At 41.7% G+C, this 23429-nt stretch overlaps 1 protein-coding gene across 3 annotated transcripts in view; it reads left to right on the top strand.

Annotated features, from left to right (window-relative positions):
* Positions 1–23429, top strand: part of znf423 (zinc finger protein 423) — a 170003-nt gene that overhangs the window by 15012 nt on the left and 131562 nt on the right. For 2 of the 3 annotated variants that reach the window (XM_053677967.1, XM_047154935.2), the window contains exon 2: positions 20608–20667. In XM_053677967.1, the coding sequence (XP_053533942.1) occupies positions 20608–20667 (60 nt within the window). The remainder of the gene's footprint in view (positions 1–20607; positions 20668–23429) is intronic. The other variant, XM_053677968.1, reaches the window with a different exon arrangement.

The raw sequence follows: 23429 nt of genomic DNA, 5'->3' as shown, positions 1-23429 counted from the left end.
GGGAGGATATGTTGTTTTTCCAGGCCGCTTTGAAGCCTGTGCCATCGCCATCCCCTTGTCCCCCTGTCCTGTCCTCGTTTGACGGCATCATAGCGGAGAGAACGCGATTATGGAATGCTCCCCAGCGAGCAGCGCGTTCAGCCAGTGTCACGCTCAGTGACAGCCACACACAGCCGACGAGATTTAATCGAGCCCGCTCACACACGCCACTTTCTCTTCCCCACTTTATATCACCCTCACTGCCAGTCATTCTTTGTTTTTGTATCACTCCGTCCCTCTCCAGCTCTCCCGCTTCTCTTCCTTTCTCTCTTACGCTCTCTCTTGCCCTCTCCGGTGTGTTTTACGTACAAGCTGCAAGTATATTGGAAACATTTTTCCTCTCGTGTTTGACAGGTGAGATGTGCGGAAAACAAATTTCAGATCTGAGACTGTCTTGACTCTATTGGCTCCTTTTGAACGCAGCAGCTCAAGTGTTGTGTGCTGTTTGTGTTATCATGTTTATCCGTGAGTTGCTTGGAAGGTGCGTGTGAGCGTTGTGTTAGGAAGATATTTTCGTAAAGGAACGTTTCAGATCAGCTCATAGTTTATTAATACCTTATGTCACTTACATTCACAGTACTTGACTGGCTGCCGTCACTGTGTGTGTGGGTTTCTTTTTTTTACCCATCACACATCTGTATATTAAATCAATATTAAGTCTGCATTCAGATCCTACAGTGTGACTGTATATACATTATTTTAGTGAGACATGTAAGTATTGTGTATTTGTATTTGTATATACGCGTTTCCTGAAGGCATTAGTTTTGCTCTTAAACTGCCAGCAATACAGTAGTGTTGCATTTAAAAACAAACTGTTATATATGCATAAATCCGTTAAATACTACTACTACTACTAATAAAAATAATAATAATAATAATAAGTAGAAGAAGAAGAAGCATTTGTTCACTATTAATAAACAAATTCGTAATAAATGTATTTTACTAAAAATAATAATAATATAAGTGTTTAACACTGAAAAGGAGTTTTGTAAATTTTATTTAACAATTTTAAAGATTAAGTACAAAATTAAGTCACGTCACCTGCTTCCAGCCAGTTTGTAATTATTTAAAATAATTAAAGAAAGAAAGAAAGAAAATACAAAAATATAACGTCTCAGAAGTGTATCGTGACATAATTTATTACATTATCATTATTATATCGTCAATTTATTACGTTGTCATTATTATCTCGTCCTGTCACCTAACAGCATATACATGCACATATAGTTTGTAAGATCTGTACACTGATTTTTTATTTTTATATTGAATTTTTTTAGATTGTTTAGTACATATAGAAACAAATTTTGTTTCTAATTTGAATATTTTTTATTGAATTTCTAAAAAAAAACAAAATTTGATTCTAATTTTAATTAATTTATACGGTATATCTAAAAACTAATTGCTCATTTCAATTCAGCAAACACACACACACACACACACACACACAGGCACTCATACGTAATAGCTATGTTTAAATGCATCCTAATAATCCATTAATCCTTCTCATAGCTCAATTAGAATAAGAGTAAGTATGGAATAAAACACAAAGGAAGGGGTGTGCACTTATAGAAAAATAACCAATGACAAGGTGGTGTGATGTTGCCTGACCGGAATGGGAAGAATTGGGAACAATTACTTTTTTAATTAAAAAATGACGCATCATACTATTTATTAGTTTATAGTTACATTCAGTATTGTGAAAGTCTGAGAGAAAAGTCCTCCTTCATCAGCATCTTCATTCTTAATAGTTAAAAGTTAATAAGACAAACTACTGACCATTACAAAGGTCTGACACTGGAGACTCCTTCTGTTAAAGTAAAAACATCTCTTTATGCAAGAAAATCACTATATCACCAAGTATACCTTTTTCTTTATTAAATGATGGCACATTTCTGTAAGCTGTTTATTATTAGTCTTAGATTATGTGGAATCATACAATTCCCTGTGAATTAATATTCACGAAAATATGAAGCTGCGATTTGCCTTGCAGCCTGCACTATTCTCAGACCTTTGGACCAATCAGATTCAAGAATTCATCAATTCTGTGGTATAATCCGAGAAAACATTTATAGGTTCAAAAGCAGGAAATGTGTGTAATAAGAATAATCATGTAAGTTATCATTGCATACGTTCTGCTTATGTGTGTTTGACCAACTTGGCAGATGCAGATACCTGGTGTGTAAATAAAGTTCATGCTGCTGATTTTTGTTGAAAAGATATTAATGATAGATTCAAAGTAGAATGATGGTGGACATAGATATATACCATCATATACCATCCACAATCATTCTACTTTGAAATATTAATATTTATTAATGTCTTTTTAACAAAGATGTGCTACCTCCCTTTGCTAAGATAACAGCTATGAGTCTTCTCCTATAATGCCTGATGAGGTTGGAGAATACATGGCAAGGGATCTGTGACCATTCCTCCATACAGAATCTCTCCAGATCCATCATATTTCAAGGTCCACGCTGGTGGACTCTCCTCTTCAGTTCACCCCACAGGTTTTCTATGGGTTTCAAGTCAGGGGACTGGGATGGCCATGGCAGGACCTTGATTTTGTGGTCAGTAAACCATTTTTGTGTTGAGTTTGATGTATGTTTTGGATCATTGTCCTGCTGGAAGATTAAACTACGGCCCATTTGAAGCTTTCTGGCAGAGGCAGTCAGGTTTTCACTTAATATCTGTTGATATTTGATAGAGTCCATGAGGCCATGTATCCTAACAAAATGTCCAGGTCCTCTGGAAGAAAAACAGCCCCCAAACACCATATTTAACCATGGGTATGAGGTACTTTTCCATATGGCTACCTCTCTGTGTGCTGTTCCTGTTCCTTCTCACCCAGGTGTACAATTTATATATTTTTTAATATCAATGGGAATATACTTCAAATATATTTTTCTCATATGAATTCATAGGGGTGCCAATAATTCTGGCACACATATATTTAACAAATACATTTTTTTATAAACCTGTATTGTGGTTGGAATTGTTTGATATCCATGAGAGTAGAGTATCTTTGTGAAGTTTTTTAATAAAAGATCAGATTATTTTTCACAGCCTTCTTTGCTCATAATTATCAAGGGTGCCGATATTAGTGGAGGGCACTGTGTGTGTGTGTGTGTGTGTATGTGTGTATATATATATATATATATATATATATATATATATATATATATATATATAATATATGTATATGTGTGTGTGTGTATGTGTGTGTGTGTATATATATATATATTTATACTGCAAGCATGATTTAGTGGCACTGACTTAATTTCTGACTTGGCTAGCATTCTAGCCTGACCTTAGCAACTTATCACACTCCTTACTCTCATGTTAAGATGCTACTGAATTAATATGGACTGATGAAATTGCAATAAGACATAAAACCTGAGACATGGCTACTACGACTACTACTACTGTGCTATAACTGTTGACACACACTCTGGCTGTGGTGGCCTGTGAATGTTTGCCGTGCTTGCATGTTTGTGTATGTATCTGTGTGTGAGAGAGAGATAGTCAGAGGAAGAGGGAGAGGTGACACTGCTGCTAGGGCTTTCCTCAGGAAAGGCCTGTTGGAGGCAGGAGCCAGAGCTGCCTCGCTCCACACCGCCAGGAATGTGCCATGTGTGCACCACGGGGGAGGAAGTGTGAGAGACGGAGAATGTGTGTCCGTGGTTTTTTGTTGTGTGTGAATGTGCACTGTCCCCACAAGTCATGCACAGTAGACTTTAAAACGAGCTAACTGTGGGTCATCACAGACAATGTTCTTTTTTAACCAACGATTTTATTTATTAGTTCTCTGGTGTGGTGTTGTTCGGTATGGTATGCACTCGTTTTTTTTTTTTTTAGTACTTTTATATTCTTATATGTTGTGTACTTTTGAATTTTATGACATCATTTATTTTTATAGCTTTATCTGTCCTCGTACTTCTCCATAAAACCTTTGTTTGTGCAAGAGAGAGAGAGAGACATAGAGTAAGAGAGGGAGGGAGATGCACTAAGCTCCATCCTTGTCCTTGTTCAACTGCAACTGGAAGCCTCTGCAGGCATTTTGAAGTGCTCTTGTCCTCAGAAAAAGAAGAACTAGCGTGGCTGCACGCCGGACCTCATCCGTCTTTATTGTTTGCTTTCGCTGTGTAAGCCTTGAGCTGCCCTCTCTCCAGCTCACTACTGTTTCTGGCCGCCGGCACTGGTTTGCCTTTTTAAGGCTGTTATTGTGAGGCGGAGGGTTTTTTAGCACTGATAAAAGTATTTGGTTAATCAGCTTCCCATGATGTCCCCTGCTCCAGGCTTTGAGGACAGGCCATTGACGCTGATGCCACTCTTTTGGAAGGGGGAAGGCTCGGGTTGGAAGATTGGCGTCGTTTTGGGGCAAACGGGGCGTGCAAGACACACGAATTGGGAGGAGGGGCGGGGTTTGTCAGAAGAGTCTTGTCCAGCAGGAAATGCCAGCATCACACTCCAGGGCCGGGGTTTTATAGCCTGATTGGGCGATGCTACCCGTTTCAGTGATAAGAGTGCCATTAGAGCTTCTGCACGAAGACTTATCTTCTGCCATACGTCATTCCAGCTGCTATAGTGGATGGAGGAAATACTGAGACTGCAAAGTCAACCACAGTCAAAACGAGGAACAGGTGCCAAAGTACCGTTTATGTTACAGTTAAGCAAAAATGCAAGGAACATTATATAGAGTATTTGCCTTAAAACATTTCCTTTTTTATGTTTGCCTGTGGGACTGAAGAGACCGGCATTCACACTGTTTTGATGCTATAGGCATCATTCCCTTGTGGACCCATCAAGTGGAAATTAGGCATCATGTTCAGCTACCACACCGTAAAACCGAGCAGCTGCCGGTCTCTCCACATGACAAACAAATTTAACAAGAGCCTGCTTATAAATAAATGGCTTGGTGTGATTTATATGGAGCTTTAATAGGATATTAAGAACATTAACTTAATTGAAAATTGTAAAAAAAAAAAATAATAATAATAAAATAAAAAAAATCTTTGTTTCCATAAATAAATAAATAAATAAACCCCTTCATTTAAATTTCAGTTGTCATTTTGACATTTATCCTTTCATATGTGTATCGTATGAAGTATAGTTATACCGCTACTGTACAAAATAATAGTAAATATTATTAACGTATATTCCGTGTACATTTTTGGTTTTATCTCCTATTTATTGCAAAGGAGAGAGAAAGAGATAGCGTGAGAAGGTGTGTAAGAGGAAGAGACCCTGCGTGACTGTGACTAAGTGGAGTATAGAATTATATCATGTTCTAGCCAGCGGGAGCTGATGGGAAAGAGGTGTGTGACTCTGCTGACATGCATGATGCGGTCCAATGCTACTGTGTGTCTGTGTGTGTGTTGCTGTAGTGGCGTTGCTCATACTAAAATGATTAACTGCACTAATGCATTTTCTGCCCACAGACATGTAAATATATTAAAAAAACTGAATATCAGTGTCAGATGTTCTGTGTGATTTGTTGCTTAAGCTAATGGCTTGGACATACGGTATTGTGCAAAAGACTTTTTGTTTTATTACAGACTTTATTATAGATTTTTTTTTTATTTCATGACATCTACATTATTGATTCAATACAAAAATATTAGATTTCAAAACATTAGTTTTCTAGCACAAAATTAAATGTTACAGAGAAATGTTTGTATGTCAGTAAAGAAAGCTGCATGTTACATAAGAGACCACTTTTCAGACAAAAAACACAGTGAAGGCTGCTGGGTTTTTCTGCAAAAATAAGAAGCCAGTGCGACAGTCAAAGTCTCCAGAAGAACTGTTCTGCAAGATGCTCAATAAAACTTACAGCTCATTTCCTTATAAAACTGCACAAAGTGTACCTGAGACTGCTTTTTTTTTAAAGTGTCATCACACCAAATATTGACTTTTATTTTTCATTTGTTACTGTTTACTGCTCTTTATAGTATTTTTTGCACTCTATTGTGTGTGTGTGTTAGCCTGGGTGGTGAGGGGGGTGAAAACTACGGGGTGGCAATAAGGTGAGAAACGGTGCTATACGTATCCCAGCTGAGTGTGTGTCACTTTCTCACCACATTAGGGACGGGTGATATGGACTTAAAACTATATCACGATATTTTCTGGTATTTAGTGTGATAACGATATCAGTGACGATATAAATATAGTACCGTTCACCACTGTCTTTGGCTACAAGTGATAGCTGTGATCTTGAAAGCCTTAGAAACAAACATTGATCCATAACCAAACCAGTTCCAGATTGTAGAGGTACAGTAGCTCCTCGTTTAGCGATGAACTCCTCCTCAGCTTCACGTCCGCGATCCGCCATACTTGTTTTTGCTCTGCACGTGAGCTAGGAATGGGTCGCACACAGAATTACGTCATCAACTAGGCTTTATCGTTATTATCACAGGAAGACTAATTCTTATCGTGGGGAAAATTTCTACCGGTATATCGCAAACGATAAGATATCACCCATCCCTACACCACATAACTCTACCTGTGAAAGTAGAAGAAGTTTCTCTGGAGGTTACTGGGTGGTGACTTGTAATAAACTCACCACCAAATAAATGATGATGTAACTAAACTGGGTGTATCTCATCTGATGTTATAAATGTGCACCACCTTCCTCTCTCTTAGAGTGAAGACACACCGAGTTCATTAATGACACCCCCAAACACAAGCATGAAAATACTTTAATGTTTTCACTTTCACGTAATGGCTGCCCACACACCCAAACCCAGCCAAGTCTGCTGATTATTGTTCGTGAAACATACAGGAGTTTTGTTTGCAAACCTTGCCACATTAACACACACACACATACGAGTGGTGCGTTTTCTAGGACTGAATCTCAGATGTGTTTCTGCAGTATTTGTGTGAGCACTAGGCAGGGTGTTTCGCTTATCAGGGTTATAATCTATGTAGTGAGCAAATCAAAGGAAGCCATAAGCACTCCTCCTTCTCCAAATGGCAAATGAGTTGTATCACAGGGAAGAAATGTAGGATCAGGTTAAATAGTGATAAGAAAATGATTAGCACGGTTACCTCGCACCGCTGAGGTTGGGGGTTCAAATCTCGCCACTGGCCTCTGTGTGCATGTTCTTCCCGTGTTTTAGGGCGTTCCTCAGGGTACGCCGGTTTCCTCCGCCAGTCCAAAGATATGCGCCGTAGGCTGATTGGCATTTCCAAATTGTCCGTAGTATATGAATGTGTTTGTGAATGTGTGTGAGATTGTCCTCCGAGTTCCCTGGGACAGGCTGCAGTCTCCCCCACGACCCTGCGTAGGATAAGCAGGATGGAGGATGGATGGATGGAAATGATTTAAATTATCCTACTCAAATTCACAAAAAAAAGTTGTTTTGTGCCTACGACAGAATTTCTGTGCTGGTAGAGAAACCATTCCAGCCAGGGACGTTAATCAGGGCTGTTCTGTACGATTGTGTTTGATCAATCCATGTGGTGGTGTTGCTTTTTTTTTAACTCATGGCTTGGTTTGCATGGTACCTGGAGAAAAAGGGTAACCAGATTCAGCATAGGTACTCGCATGGTGGTGGAAATAGTAACCTTGTGGTGGATTATAGGTTATTTACTGAGCCAAGGCATGCTGCACTCTCCGGGTGAAAATCGCTGTACGCGGTGTCACCCCAAATAGCGCAGAAATAACATCGAAATAAGGGCATTACTGTATTGGCTTTATACTTGATCTGAGAGATTGAGTTGAAATACCTACAGTGGTGCGGTGATGATTTAAATGAATATGAGCTGGATATAATTAATCAATTCTGCCTGAATTGCATAGGTCCTGATCTGATGTTAGATTTAAGGTGGCAAGACTCATTTGAAGAAAGAAAGCTGCCTATGTGGTGCTCTGTAGAAGTGAAGAGAAATGATCAAAAAGCGGTATGACAGATATTCTTGTTTTGTGTGTGTGTGTGTGTGTGTGTGTGTGTGTGTGTGTGTGTGTGTGTGTGTGTGTGTGTGTGTGTTGGTTGGGGGTGGGGAGGGAGGGTGTGCTCAGGTAATCAGGGCCTCTCTGCTCTGCAGTAAGATGGCGGTGTCCCTGGAGGCATGTGAGCTCGAGCGCCTGGAGACCCAGCCGTGTGTGTTCCATCACTCTCCCTGCTATTAAAAGCCATTAAGCCATGCAGGACAAGTCAGACTTTTATCTTTTATTAATTACCTGGAAATGAAAAAAGACTTTCCCTTTCTCTCTTTTCTCCTTCTCTCTTTCGCTTTCTCTCTCTCTCCCTGTCTCCTTGGCAGGGCATGCATCAGTGTAAAGTATCCATTAAAGCATCATTAACCCAGAAAGATGGCAGTGATGGACAGCGTGCTCTATCACTTCATCCCCTACTTTCGGAACATGCGCCGTGGCCCGCTCATTAGCCCAGCTCTTCCACAGCAGCCACATTTCACTATAGATTGCTGTGGTTAAATGCTAATTGCCTTTCCTTGTGTTTCACCAAGGGGTTCGGTGGAGGCATCAGTCCATCCAGGTTTGAGTTAGGATGCGACAGAGAAGCAGAGAAGCCTACTCAAGCGAGGACGTAACATGCCTGCTAATGATGTGTTGCTCTTTTATGTATTTTTAAAGACGGGCAAAGTAACTGGACAAAGCTGTGTGTGAAGTCTGTAGACTGCGAAATGTTTTACAAAGGCAAAACCAATTCAACGTCTTACATAGGTGGGGGGGGGGGGGGGGGGGGGGGGGTAATATCTTGGTAGAGACCAACCAAGGCCTTGTGGGGACAACTGGCTGATCCTCATGTGGAAATCTGGTGTGTGTGTGCACGTGTGTGTGCGTGTATGAGTGTGTGTGTGTGTGTGTTTGTGTAAGCACATGCGTTGCTACAAGATCCACCAGGGTCCTGCATAGTGGAAGTAGACGGGCCTCAGATTGGGAAAATGGCCACAAAACTGGCCTTTTTGGGGGGTACACGAACCCAGTGTGACGCATTGCAGTCTTGTATGGACAAAGTACACACACACACACACACACACACACACACACACGCGCACATGCAAAGAGTTATGAACACCTAGACCTATTCAGATGCATGGGCTCAAACATGCACAGGACACACACACACACACACACACACACACACACACACACACACACACACACACACTGCTGCTGCTAATGGCTTCCAGTGGGAGAAAGGGAGAGCAGGGTTTTATCCCTTAAGTGTAGAAGACTTAATCAGACAGAATGGCCCGGGGCCAGTAGCAGGCCTGTGTAGCACGGCCCTCCACACACACATTAGGTATTCTGAGACTGTTTCTCCTGCAGACGGTCTGCAGTGGAGTGGAGCCCAGGTGAGACTACCCCACTGTGCTCTCTCCCTCTCTCTCACTGACTCTCTCACTCTCTCTCTCTCTCTCTCTCTCTCTCTCTTTGTCTTGCACTTTTCCCATCCCTTTGTGTTTTGCACAACTCTGTTTTTCTCCTCTCCTTTTTGATTCTCTCCATTTTATGCCTCCTACCTGTCCACACATCTCTCCTCTTTACACTGTCACTCTTTCCTTCCTTTATTTCTCTCTCCGCACGTTTCTGTTCCGTTCACTCAGGCTCTCCTCTCTTTCCTCTCTTTAACGTCTGCCTTCCTTCTTATTGTCCCTTCCCTCACCGATTGTTTTGTCTTCCCATCAAACGGTACTACGTACACGCTGCTCGAGCTAACCTTCCACTGTATTGCCATTAGAATTATGTCTGTATAATGCTCTCTCTAAGCTCCAACCATTAGGGCTTTTGTTCATGCATTCAGATTCAGAGATGCTACACTGACACGACTGTTTAAATAACAATCACTCCCCTCTCTGCTCGGCGGTAGGCAAAGCCTGCCTTTGAAGCTGTACCTGCTGTGGATGAGTGTGTGGGGTCTCACTGTGACAGGCAGGAGGCTTGAGTGTGTGTGGGTGTGTGTGTGCGTGCGTGCGTGCGTGTGTGTTTGTGCGTGTGCATGCATGCTCAGTTGAGGCTCTCACACTGTTATGCACTTATAATCAAAGTGCTTTTTTTTTGGTCAAGAAATTACATCCCTTCTTTTTTTTTTATCAGCGTTAAATATTAATTCTCATTAGGCCTGCCACAATGATTAATTAATTGTATTTTCTTTTGATTTATGCCACTAGCCCAGGAGTAATGTGATCGTGACAGCTAGTGACATTAAACATAGTACCTTACATTTCTGTCTGTCTTTTAAACTACAAATGAAAGGCATGACACAGATAATAACTTAGCATCTCTGTAAACTCCTGGCCTATTATTCAGCTATTTATCTAAAAGCATATTATTTAATTATGTATAGAAACTAGACTACCAGTAATATTGACAGATATTTAGTTTTAAAAGTGAAAAATGGTCCTGAGATTTATTTATTACTGAAACACACAAGTGGTATCTGGACAATAAATAACATAAACGTAGAGTGTGTATTTTTTTGTAAAACAAGCCATTTATAAAAGTTTGGTACATGTACCACATATCATAGTTAGAAACAAGCAGAACAAAGTCATTACATTAGGACTAAAAATATAATTTACCATATATCAGTAATATGAAAGCATGATCGTGTAGTCCAAAAGGCAATCACGGTCGCCTCAAATAAGGAAGGAATCAAACACAAATCAGTGCCAGGGTGGGTGATTGGTCTGTTTCTCATTGAGCTGTCAGCACAGTGAAGTTATCTTTTTATAACAGCACATCCCTGAAGTGGTGTTCTTCTTATTTGTCCGTGAATACATGTTTTAATTTATGAACGTACGACACATACATTTATAGTTACATTTTAATGTTGTGGAAAGTCCATGAGGCAGGAGAGTTCCTGCTATCAGTTATGTTATAGCAGCTGTAAACAGTAGTTCCCTCACCAACCACTCTTTTTATTTCCTCCTTTCTCTTGAAGTAAATAAGAACGAAAAAAAACACGCACCGTGTCATGTTACAGAGAAAGCGCAAAGTCCTCTGTCCTGAAAACGCTCCTGTAGCGGAACACGTACTGACCACGCGGTCAGGACACTTGCCTTGCACCTTCGGGGTTGGAGGTTCGATTCCTGTCTCCACCCTGTGTGCACGGAGTGTGCATGTTCTCCCGGGTTTCCTCCGGGTACTCCGGTGTTCCCCCAGTCTAAAGATATGCACTGTAGACTGATTCGCATTTCCAAATTGCAGTATGGAAAATGGATGGACACCTTACAGAAAGCTCCATCGCATCGACCGTTATAGATCTTTTCTCATTATAGATCTAGAACTCGTTTTTTCAAATCCACTTATTAGGTTTAGATTATGTAGAGCGTCTGCCATAAAAGTTCTATAGAATCGAGAACGTATTACAAAATGCACATTAATATAAACCTGTGGTTTGGCTTGCAGCTGGCACTACTGGCAGAGCTGCTGTAATTGGAACCGGGAATTGTACAGCATTGTGATACAAATGTAATAAATGTAATAGTGTAGTACTTGTGACAGGCCTCTAGGTGTTGTATTCATGTTTATGTGTATGTGTGTGTGTGTGTGTTTGAGGATGCTTATTCATTCCCCCTGTAAGCGTGTTATTTTTCTCGATAACCATCAGCCACTGTTAAATTAAAAACTCTGCTCTCGTTTGTAAAACAATTAAAGCCTATGTCATTCTGCCGCCGGTCGCCTACTGCTCTTGGCAGTGAAATGTGAAAGCTGTGTTTGGCGTGCCGTTTTTGGCACGCTGCTTCGATCCCTGCCCTCCTGCCACTCTTGGTGTCGCAGCGCTGATTGTATTGTTGCCGTCAGCTACACTGTCATATATTAGCCTGTGTGCGTGCGTGTGTGTGTGTGTGTGTGTGTGTGTGCGTGCGTGTGTGTGTGGTGATGCTGTAAATGGTAATGTCAGTGTTTAATACTGTCAGTGTTTAACACTGCTTAACAGAATTGCAAATAAGATGACATGCTTACTCCAACACAGCAGTAATTAACGGAGAAGGAATTTCTAATAATATGGAAATAAATTATGTCAAGGATGTGTGCATGTGTGAAGAAGACAGCCCTTGGGAAGAGAGTGGGCTTTTATTCCTACTTTCTTTTAAATAATAGTTTAAAGAGAGATCCTGCAATACTGTTAAATGCACACTTGTTCCAACACTGCAGACTGGTTGCCTCTACTACAACAGAGACACAGATACAAGTGCAGTGATGAACTCTGTTGTCAAGTGTAATGTTTTGCTTCATTACCAAGTAATAATCAGATGTCAACAAACAAGTTGTATCGCTTACAGCCCATACACAACTGGAATGCAAAATTTAAATATATTACAATATACCGTACACTTACTATACACCAGACATGTTCACAAGTCCCTGAAGCCCAAGTCCAAGTCAAGTCTCAAGTCTTTGAGGTGGAGTCCGAGTCAAGTTTCAAGTCTTTGAGGTGGAGTCCGAGTCAAGTTTCAAGTCTCTGAGGTGGAGTCAGAGTCAAGTGTCAAGTCTCTGAGGTAGAGTCCGAGTCAAGTCTCAAGTCTTTGAGGTGGTGTACAAGTCAAGTCTCTGAGGTAGAGTCCAAGTCAAGTCTCAAGTCTCTGAGGTGGAGTCTGAGTCAAGTCTCAAGTCTCTGAGGTGGAGTCTGAGTCAAGTCTCAAGTCTCTGAGGTGGCGTCCAAGTCAAGTCTCTGAGCTGGAGTCCAAGTCAAGTTTCAAGTCTCTGATGTGGAATCCGAGTCAAGTCTCAAGTCTTTGAGGTGGTGTCCAATTCAAGTCTCTGAGGTGGAGTCCGAGTCAAGTTTCATGTCTCTGAGGTTGAGTCCGAGTCAAGTTTCAAGTCTCTGATGTGGAGTCCAAGTCAAATCTCAAGTCTCTGAGGTGGAGTCCGAGTCAAGTCTCAAGTCTCTGAGGTGGAGTCTGAGTCAAATCTCGTCTCTGAGGTGGAGTTCAAGTCAAGTGTCAAGTCTCTGAGGTGGAGTCTGAGTCAAGTCTCTGAGGTGGAGTCTGAGTCAAGTCTCTGAGGTGGAGTCCGAGTCAAGTCTCTGAGGTGGAGTCTGAGTCAAGTCTCTGAGGTGGAGTCCAAGTCAAGTCTCAGGTCTCTGAGGTGGAGTCTGAGTCAAGTCTATGAGGTGGAGTCTGAGTCAAGTCTCTGAGGTGGAGTCCGAGTCAAGTCTCTGAGGTGGAGTCCGAGTCAAGTCTCTGAGGTGGAGTCCGAGTCAAGTCTCTGAGGTGGAGTCCGAGTCAAGTCTCTGAGGTGGAGTCCGAGTCAAGTCTCTGAGGTGGAGTCCGAGTCAAGTCTCTGAGGTGGAGTCCGAGTCAAGTCTCTGAGGTGGAGTCTGAGTCAAGTCTCTGAGGTGGAGTCTGAGTCAAGTCTTAAGTCTTTGTTTTATTTTTAGCAATAGTTCTTTCAGCTAGTTTTTGTAATTAACAGTTTATGAGGCTAAATCAATTTTGAAATATTAAAACTGATTACTTCTACAGAATGTCTTGTTCATTTATTCAAAATTTTCCAATAAATCACACAAGGTTTTTCTTAAATCATTCATTTTATTTTTTACACGATAAAAAACTTTTACTTTCAAACTATTAATAATGGTCACTAGGAACTCAAATTTAAGTCAGTTTTATGGGAAATTCAGTTTGAAGCCGTCTTACAGCATGACTAGCTCGATTACGCTCCCTTCAAAGTGCCCTTCCGAGGGTGGTTTATACCATTTGGAACGCAGAGACCGTCACCACGGGAAAAAAACCTGCTATGTATTTTGAGCTGTTTGAGTTGCCGTAGTTTGCTGTAGTTCTTATGGACAATGATGGGTAAGGTAGTCAGTTTCTCACACGCACTACAGCTTTTGCCTCCAGGTGCAACACAGTGCTTTAAGGTTATCCAAGGTAAAGCTTCAAAAACACATCGTAATCATTATACTATTTGCCCCACTATATTAAGTATTTACAAGCTGCTGCTGATGGAGAAAGGAAACAGGGCTCACTAGAAGTCTTTAGCGCTCCCATTTACAGCACTTGTAACAGATATAGTTAAACACTGCTTAAGACAGTGATGCCCACTTGTAGTCGTGCACACACACACCCCTGATTCAGATACTTCATTATTGGGTTTAGTAGCTGTGTTAGTAGGAAGATTGGCAAACTGTGTGGAACGCCATGCCTCCAGGACGATAGAGGTGGATCATAGTACCCCTGATGTAGAGCTTCATTATTAACTGGTGGAGAGTAGAGGAAATAATTAGTGTGCACACACACATACACGCCAGACCAACCACGACAACCTGACAAACCACTTGGCTGGTACTTTAAGTAGTTGGCAACGCTTAGTAGTGCAGTACGATGCATTTTTACTTCAGTTGAATAGACAAATCTTAGGCTAGACATCAGTGCAAATGAACGTCATGAATAATTGACTAATTGATTCCAGCTATGCCTTCGCCTGACTTTTTACTAACAGGAAATTTTCAAATAGCCACAAGTTTCTTTAGATCACTTTGTAAGTGGCAATTTATAATACACCGTGAGCATGATGGTCGGGTGGCACACACAACCCCCAACCCTTCACCCGCTTTCTGGTTCACATTAGCCGTGCTTTGTACAGGCAGGACATTTCAGGGAATAAACATGAGAAATAGATAAATATATCCCTCCCGCTAATGAAGGAGAGCGATTCCCCACAGGACTATCAAGAAAATGCTCTTATTAGAAGAGTGTTTTTTTTTTTTTAATCTCTTTCTAATGATGTTTTTTTTTTCTTTATCTCTCTGAATTTATGCCCTTATCCCCCTCTATTTGTTACATGGCTCTTAATTAGTTTAGATCATTGCGTGAGGTCTACAGTAGTGGTTCCCAAAATGGGGTCCAGAGACCCCAAGGAGTCTGTAAAGCATCCATCCATCCATACCACTTATCCTATTCAGCAGTGGACACCAACACTCTTCCTTGAGATCTACCTTCCTGCCGGTTTCATCTCCAACCCAAATCTAGCACACAGTGTTCTAGTTGATTAAGAACGTCTTCAGCTATTGATTAGACGGTCAGGTGGGCATGATTATGGTTGGAGCTAAAGTCTCCAGGAAGGAAGATCTCCAGGAACAGGGCTGGTGACCACACGTATATGCACACAATGTGGACACAGGATTTGAAACATTCTAATCACTAAGCCACCGTGCCCCCAGGTACACAACCAATCATTACTTATATTTATTATTGAGTTCCTATTAATAATGTAAACTTCAATCTAATGTGTTCTGTTGGTGGGAAATTAAATCTGGTTCCATTAAATAGGCAAAATATGACTGTACACATCTGAAAAATGAGACTAATTATGTATGTGAGCAGTGGGGTTGTGTTCATGTGGAATTTGGGTTTGTGTTATTTATTCTGCAGTTAAAGTGCTTCCTGGCTGCAAAACGTTTGAAAACTCCTGTTCTAGAGGATCGTATTACTCATTGTTATTTATTCATTTACATATTATCATTATCAGCCATCGTTAGCATTGATTTGTTGATTTACTGATTTATTGATTCGTATGAGAGAGAGAGAGAGAGAGAGAGAGAGAGCGAGAGAGACATACCACTTTAAGTGCCATCTATAGTGCTGCACTTCACATATGGACCCTGCCCTATCTCACTCTTTCAGAGTGCATGTCTGTGTGTGTATGGTTGTAAGACAATTTTAAGCATCTGGAAATAAAAGCTTATGCAGAATTTCAGCTACTCAAATACCAGTATTTTACTTATAAATGCCACAGTGAATATTTTAAGTGCTGTGTGGTTTCTTACTACATGTGTGTGTGTGTGTGTGTGTGTGTGTGTGTGTGTGTGTGTGTGTGTGTGTGTGCGTGTTTGTTTTGCTTGGCCTGGTGTCCAGTGTTAGCAATGTGTAGGAGGCCGGGGTCTGCCATGGCCGCTGGCTGCATTGTGTTTAGTCAGGGAGTCAAGCTCAACTGTGTGTGGTGCTGTTGTTCTGTAGCCTGCAGGTAAACAGAGCCACGAGTGTGTGTATATGTGTGTGTTTGAGGTGCAGGGCATTTGTCTAGCGTAACCCCCTACCTCCTCCACACTCCCACTCTCTCTCTCTCTCTCTCTCTCCCTCTCTCTCTCTGCCTGACTACACTCCAATATCTCTCTTCTAATGAAGCAGTAAATAGGGAATGAGTGGAGCTTTGATTGGGGGTAATTTACCATTTTTCTCTTCCTCTAGGAAGACATGTCTTCTGAAATTTAACATCCGGCTTGTAAGACATGGTTTAGGCTAAAGTGACTTTTCGGGGAGATCGAATACGATTGAATTATAACCGAATGCTAACCTAATGTTCTTCTAGTGAATCACTAAAGTAGTTTCTGAAATTCATCTTATTATATCTTATTATATACTGTATATTCTATAAAGTATATATTAACACATAGAAATGCAGCTGCTTTGGTAAGTCAAGTGGTCTTTCTTCATGTAAAAAAATGGTAGCTGAATCTGTTTTATTATTATTATTATTATTATTATTATTATTATTATTTTGAGAATTGCACAATTTGAAAATATTGAGCACTGCTCTTTAGTATTCCACCCACACCCTCAAAACACATACACCACGCTTACTGCGTCCGAATTCGCCTACTATCCATCCTAAACAGTATCCGAGTTTAGAATTAGTGTGTCCCAAACAATGTTATTATCATTAAGGAAAACTATCAGGAAAACATTTTCGTTAACTGAAATAAAAATCACATAAACTGAAAACTATAACGTCCACCTGCAATATGAACGAAACTTAATAGAATTTCAGAGAATAAAACCTCCATTTTCGTGTTTTATACATAGGGCGGACTGACTTAAGAACAGAGGTTGAACGGAGTGCATCCATCAGTGTTGCCAAATCATAAATGACCAAAAACAGTGAAATTCAACAGTCAGTTATTTTTGTAGCTTGTTAGATATTAGATATTTGATAATCTTTTATTCCACCTTTGTCAAATACACATTTACAAATATCAAGGCTTTTACTGTGATATTAAACACTAAAACGATACTAACACTAAATACAAGCTAAAACTAATGATTTTCGAACTCCAAACTATTTATGCAGCATTAAAAGTAACTGAAATGAAACTGAAATTGAAAACCAAAATGCAAAACGAAATAAAAATAAACACTAGCAATATTTTTTAAAACTATAATAACCCTGGTCCCAAATTGTAGTATGTTGTAGTATTGTAGTATCCCAGAGATACCCGGATGGTCTACTACTTCCGGTAGATTTTCAAAGTGTGGATCCGTGAAAAGAAAGAGGAGGAGCTTTCTAGATTGACAGGCAAGTAGAGATGAAGACCTTGTCTTGCTGACAGGGTGCATGCCATTTGTGGTTTTTGGTCACATTGACAGTCTGGGGTTACACAGAGACCAACGTTGTTTCTTCCAAGCTGCTGTGAAGAGAATGGCGTAATTAGGTAATTATTTAAAATGTCCAGCTTTATGAGAGTGGATATAATGTGACATTTACTATCTTGAAAGTACACTATTATGACACTATATGACAGGCCTAAAATTTGTCCCTGCTCTGTGTGTGTGTGTGTGTGTGTGTGTGTGTGGCTTTAATTAGATGTGGAAAAAGTGTTTTGATTAAAATAGTTGCTTTGTCGAACTGACCATTTGGTTCACATTAGTTAAAATCAAACGTCTTGCAAAAAGGCGTGTTGACGATGGGTTACGATATTTCATCAGCTGTAACATTTTAATTGAAACCAAATACTCAACAACAACAAACGTTTAGTCATTGCAACCAGATAGTGACTGGTTAAAGTGAATCGCAGCCCCATAGAATCAGGAAATGAGTGCAAATATTTCTGATTTGTTCCTAGTGTGTTTTACTATACGAGTTATTATTTGTGTTGGCGTGCTTTTTGATAAAATTTCAATTGAATCATTTTGTGCAGGCTGAAAAATAAAACAGCACAAGATTGATTTTTTTTTGGCTTAGTGACAGCAAACCAAGCTCTGTTTTCATTCAGTATGCGTGTAGCATGATCAGACATTAACAGCCCCGCTCCTAAGTACCATTAGTTCCTGTTCATATCAGTCTTAAGCAGGTAGCAAACTACCTGTGGAGTCTGATGGCAAAATGGTGCCAAAAGTTCCAGGATTTTGTGCAGTGGAAAAAGGCCACAGTGTGAGACTTTACAGACTAAAGGGAGCATACCACAAAGCTGGGGACAGAAAGGCCTAACCCAGCAGAGCAGAGAACAAGCGAGTGAGCGTTAACCAGAAGAGCCAGCATGGTGCCTTTCCCGAAAAATACTCCAGCAAGGCGTCTGTTTCAGCCAGGCCAGCAGAGCAGCTAGAGAAATATGGACTGTGATGCTTTTTGGGAGTACTGTGTGAAAAACAAACACACACACACATTACAGGAGCATGCAGCCACCAAAACTAAAAGGAAAGCTGAGTGCACAATTGTAACCTCATTAACAGAATAGAAAAAGGAGGAGAAATGAACCAGGAGGAACAGAAAGAGAGGGATTTAGGATGTAAAGCGCCAGCTTAAATGAGCTCAGAGGAGGTGTGCTGTTATTTCTGGGCCGAGGAACCTTGCGTGCGGTAACTGGCCGGTCGTTTTGGCCATGTACGGTGGATTGGTGGCTGCAGCCTTCTGACAGAGCAAACATGGAGACCTGTTAGCCTTGGCTTCACACACACACACACACACACACAGTGCGAACTTGGAGCTGAATTTGCACCGGCCGCCCTGCTGAGCACAGACTGGGAGGTACAGCGTACAGAGTCCAAGAAATATGCTTGGTCCTGATCTGTGTGTGTGTGTGTGTGTGTGTGTGTGTGTGTGTGTGTGTGTGTGTGCGTGTGAGAGTGAGAGAGAGAGAGAGTCGGTGTCTGTGTGTAATTAAGGCTAAGATAATGTGGAAGGAATGCAGCATAGCTAGCAGAGACAGTGCAGTTCCTGCTCATGTCCCCCCTCCCTCGATTCAATCAGAGCAGGAAGTGGTTTGCCATGATGTCCTGTGCCAGGAGGAACACATCTAACCACAGTCTCTTTTAGCTAAAGCACAATTTCTCCTCTCTTCTCCTCTTTCTCTCTCTCTCTGTTGGTTGAAGACGCTAAATGACTCTGGGCTTTATAATAATTCTAATATAGGAAGGAATATCTTTCTCCATCTCTTTATCTGTCCAGGCCTCTGCCTTTTTCCTCAATCTCTCCTGCGCAAACTCCTCTCTAATGCTAATTTTCATTTCTAGTGGCTAGTTTGATCTCTTAATGACTGTCTTCACCCCCTGTAGAGATCATTAGTGATTGTCGTCTATTCTGGATCTCGAACACTCAGTTGTGTGCTGAAGCCTCTTTGCTTCTGCTGCTTGTACAGACCTAGAAATGACCTCAACATATGTGTGTGTGTGTGTGCATGTTCTATTAAAGGAATACTCTTAATCTCGATCTTTCACAACTGTAGTGGATGTACAATTTTAGCCGACAAGTATGTTGCTTTATTTCTCTGTGTCCTGAGAAAATCACGATAAACACGTTTAATCTAACTTCAAATGGAAGTCTAAGGGCAGCTGTTGAATCTATGCCAAGGCATTGAAGCATTGAAGCTGTTCTGGTGGCTTGTGGTGACTAAACATCCTATTAAAATACTTTATGTTAATTTTCTACTTTCATTTACCACCCGTCTCTATATAATTTATACTTTTAGAAAGGGATTATTTGCTCAGAAGGAGGAATGTGTAATTATGTGCCGCCAATGTAGTTGTTTAGACCTGATGGTACATGGACACCACAAACCCCTCAGAATGACTTTTACTCCATGTATTGCTCCAGTGTTTGAAAACTACACACTGCTTGGATAAGACATTCTCTTACATTTTTCTTACCCAAAGATGTTATTATTACGCGTGTAACAGGTGTCGTTTTCAACTTAGGTGACGTAGTTGCAGATTTGAAACATTTATTGGCAGAATTCTGCAACTGCCCTTCTTTTTTTCTTTTTTTTACTACAGGTAACCGGGCCGAGTTTCTTACATGTGGTACATGTGCCGTACATACAAACGGCGTGGACAGAGATCAAGTTGAAAAATGCCGGAGTATTCCTTTTAATTGTTTAATGCTTAGAATTAGTCATAACCTGTGTGTGCGAGTGCACTGGGGCTGTAGGGGGTTTTCAGAAGGGAAAGGGGGGGTGAGGTGTAAGTGCTCATTGTGTGCTGAGTTCGCCTGTATCCTGTTTGTGTGCCAGTGGGGCTTCCTTCCCCCTGCTATGCCCAGGAAAGCCTTCATCATCACTTTCCTCCTCTCATCTCCCTGCCGCTGTTACCTGTTTTTGCACCTCTGAAATTAGTAGAGAAGGAAACAAACAAAGAACGCACGCATGCATGCAGGCATATCAGAGGCACTCAATAAAAGCCTTTGATGTACATCAAGCATTAAGATGCAACACATTATACTGTATTAAGCATTATATGGCACCATTAACCTGGTGCTCTACTGTAAACAATGCTCGTTATCAGTGCATCACTTGGAAGTATAGTATGTGGTTCAGTTACAAACACAAACAATGTCTAATCTCTTGATCTCTCTCTCTCTCTCTCTCTCACTCTAATGGTCTGTAGCAGTGGAAGAGGCAGACTCGGCTGAATGTGCAGGAAGTTGGGACTCCTCGGCTCCAGCAGGTATGTTCCCCCTACCTTTGTGACTAGTAGCATGGTGCCTTCCAGCTAGCGCTCACACAAACACCTGCAATATGTCTCCTCTGACTTCTCTGCAACTCCCACAGTCACTCCAATCTCTAATATCAATTCCACATGGCCTGTAGCCCTACACTCAGAGGGAGGGAGGGAGGGAGGGAGGAAGGGAAGGAGATCAGGATAGAGAGATGGGGAGAAGGATTTTCATAAGGCACTAGAGGACAGTGACCAGGTGCACACTTGAGTGGAGGTTTTGTGTCTGCTTCCTGTCTCAGGGGTTTGAGAGAATATGGTGGACGTATATGTTCATGACTTATGGGTTCCCTTCACCACGGTCTGCCTCTTTGGCACAATCTCAAAAGCCCGGTTTGAATTGTGTGTCCGTTTGAAGCTCGCATTTCTGTCTTTATCCCTAAACGAATGTTGAAAATAAAATACATGGCGATATATTCTACTTTGGCTTGGAGTATATTGAAAACGTCTTGCTGTAGATTCTAATTTGGTACGGCCCCCATGAGTCATGCGCTGTCTCTCACAGAGCAATAGATCCAAATGTCTTATAACTCATAAGAGTGATTAAAGGAAATGTGATCAGTTATCCAATCAGAAAAAAACGAAGGGTATTTTTCCAATGCACATTCAGAAACCGAACAGCAACCAATGGAGCGTGGTTCATTTTCTACCAACTTGAGAGATGACTGGAATGGTCATGGAGATTACTTCATGATTACTTAGCATTGTTTCTGTGTCTAATCAGCCAATCAGCTGCATATAAACTTGATTAAAGTGGCCTTTGTATCGAAAACAAGCATATTTTCTGCATGATTTATTCATGGTTTTTATTTAGAAACACTACAGAATACGATATTCATGCTATATTTTGCGGGAGGCATGGTGGCTTAGTGGTTAGCATGTTTGCCTCGGCACCTCTGGGGTTGGGGGTTTGAATCCCATCCTTGCCCTGTGTGCATGGAGTTTGGGTACTATGGTTTCTGCCCCATCCAAAGATATGCATTGTAAGCTGATTGGCATTTCCTGGGTGGCTGTGGCTCAGGTGCGCCTTGCATGGCATCTCTGCTACCACTGGTGTGTGAGTGTGTGTGGGTGTGAGTGTGTGTTTGAATGGGTGAAAGAGAAACAGTGTAAAGTGCTTTGGAACCACTAAGGTTTAAAAAAGCGCTATGTAAATGCAGACCATTTACCATTTCCAAATTGTCCATAGTCTGTGAACATGTGAGTGATTGTACCCTGTAATGGGTTGCCACCCCGTCCAGGGTGTCCCCCTGAGTCCCCTGTGACCCTGCCTAGGGTGGTGTTTGTGGTGTTACACCTTGTGGTACAGCATATGTAACTAATCAGTAAATGGTGTGTTTAGCCCTGCCCCTGAGTACCATAAACTCCCAATCTTGAGTAAGTACCAAAACCCACACTGGTACTGGCTAATGGAAAGTTCAAGTACTTTGTGCAGTTGAAGAAAGAATCCTAATGATCTGCTTTTTTTTTAAACAAACTCTACTTGCCTTGTGCATTTCTTCAACTCCAATCACTCCTGACTCCTGAGTGTGGTCGGTGAAAGAGTCTATGCTGCGATTGCATCATGATTACAAGGTTAGCTCATGCAGCATTGATGCTATACGCCACATCAAACTGGTGTACGTGCGAGCGAGCTCTCTAAAGTTCAACTCTTTGTGTTGGAAGGCTGCATTTGGAAACCAGCAGCCAGCTGGAGAGAAAGTGTGTGTGTGTGTGTGTGTGTGTTTGTAGGAGTGTTTCAGAGTTTGGGAGATAGGGTGATAGCATATGTGGCTGTGTGTGTGTGTGAGTTAGGAAGGGCTGGTGAGCTCAGCAGGGAGAATGGAGTAGGAAAGAGAGGGCCCAAGGGGGGCGACAGGATGACGTGGGCCTCTCCTAAGCGGCCTTGGGGGAGTGTGGGGGGTTGGTGGGAGGGGTGCTGACTGCAGTCCTGTGTGGCTACAAAGCACTGCGTGTGTGAGATCCAGCAGGAAGGGGAGTCCCTGAGCTCTTGCAAACCAACCCCCCCTTGCTCTTCCTCTCTTCCTCCTAGTCTTCCATCGCTCCCTTGTTTTTGTCCCTGTCGTGCTCAAACTCGCTGTGTTTGGGGGTTTTTATCACCCTTCTTCTCCCTGTATGCGGCAGGCAGGTCCTCTATTCTATGCACATTTCTCCTCAAGGTTCTATCTCGTTTCTTTTCTCTTATTTTCTCTCCTTCCTTTGCCCCACTTGCGTTCCTGCTCTCCTGTGTTTGTTGTGTTTGTTTGTGCTGCTGTGCCGGGGCTCTAGGGGGCTGCTCGCCATTTCTTATTTAAAAAGAAATGGGGGAAAAAACACCAAAAAAAGTTTTCCTTCCCTTTATTCCCTAGGAGATGATGTCGACAAGGACACTGGCAGGCTTTTCCTGGTATTAAATTCAGTTACCCTGCTCTCCTGGAAAATGTGTGTTGAGTTTAGAAAGAGCAGTAGGGGGGAGTATAAGGAAAGGTGGGTGTGTGTGTGGGGGGGGGGGGGGGGGGATAGGAAAGAGAGCAGGACCCTTTCCTCCTACCCCCTGCCTGCATGCCCCAGAGGACCTGACTGAGGCCTTTTCCCGCTAGTAGAGAGGACCGGAGGTGCGCCCCTCCACCTCAACCCTCCATCTCTCGATCTGTCTCTCTTTCTCTCTCCATTCCATGCTCCTTGAGACAGAAAAACAAGCGTCCCTCCCAAACCCAGAGGGGAAGAGAAGGGAA

The sequence above is a fragment of the Ictalurus punctatus genome, chromosome 4, assembly GCF_001660625.3.
Source record: "Ictalurus punctatus breed USDA103 chromosome 4, Coco_2.0, whole genome shotgun sequence".
Taxonomy (NCBI): domain Eukaryota; kingdom Metazoa; phylum Chordata; class Actinopteri; order Siluriformes; family Ictaluridae; genus Ictalurus; species Ictalurus punctatus.
This window is presented reverse-complemented; position numbering and strand designations above follow the sequence as displayed.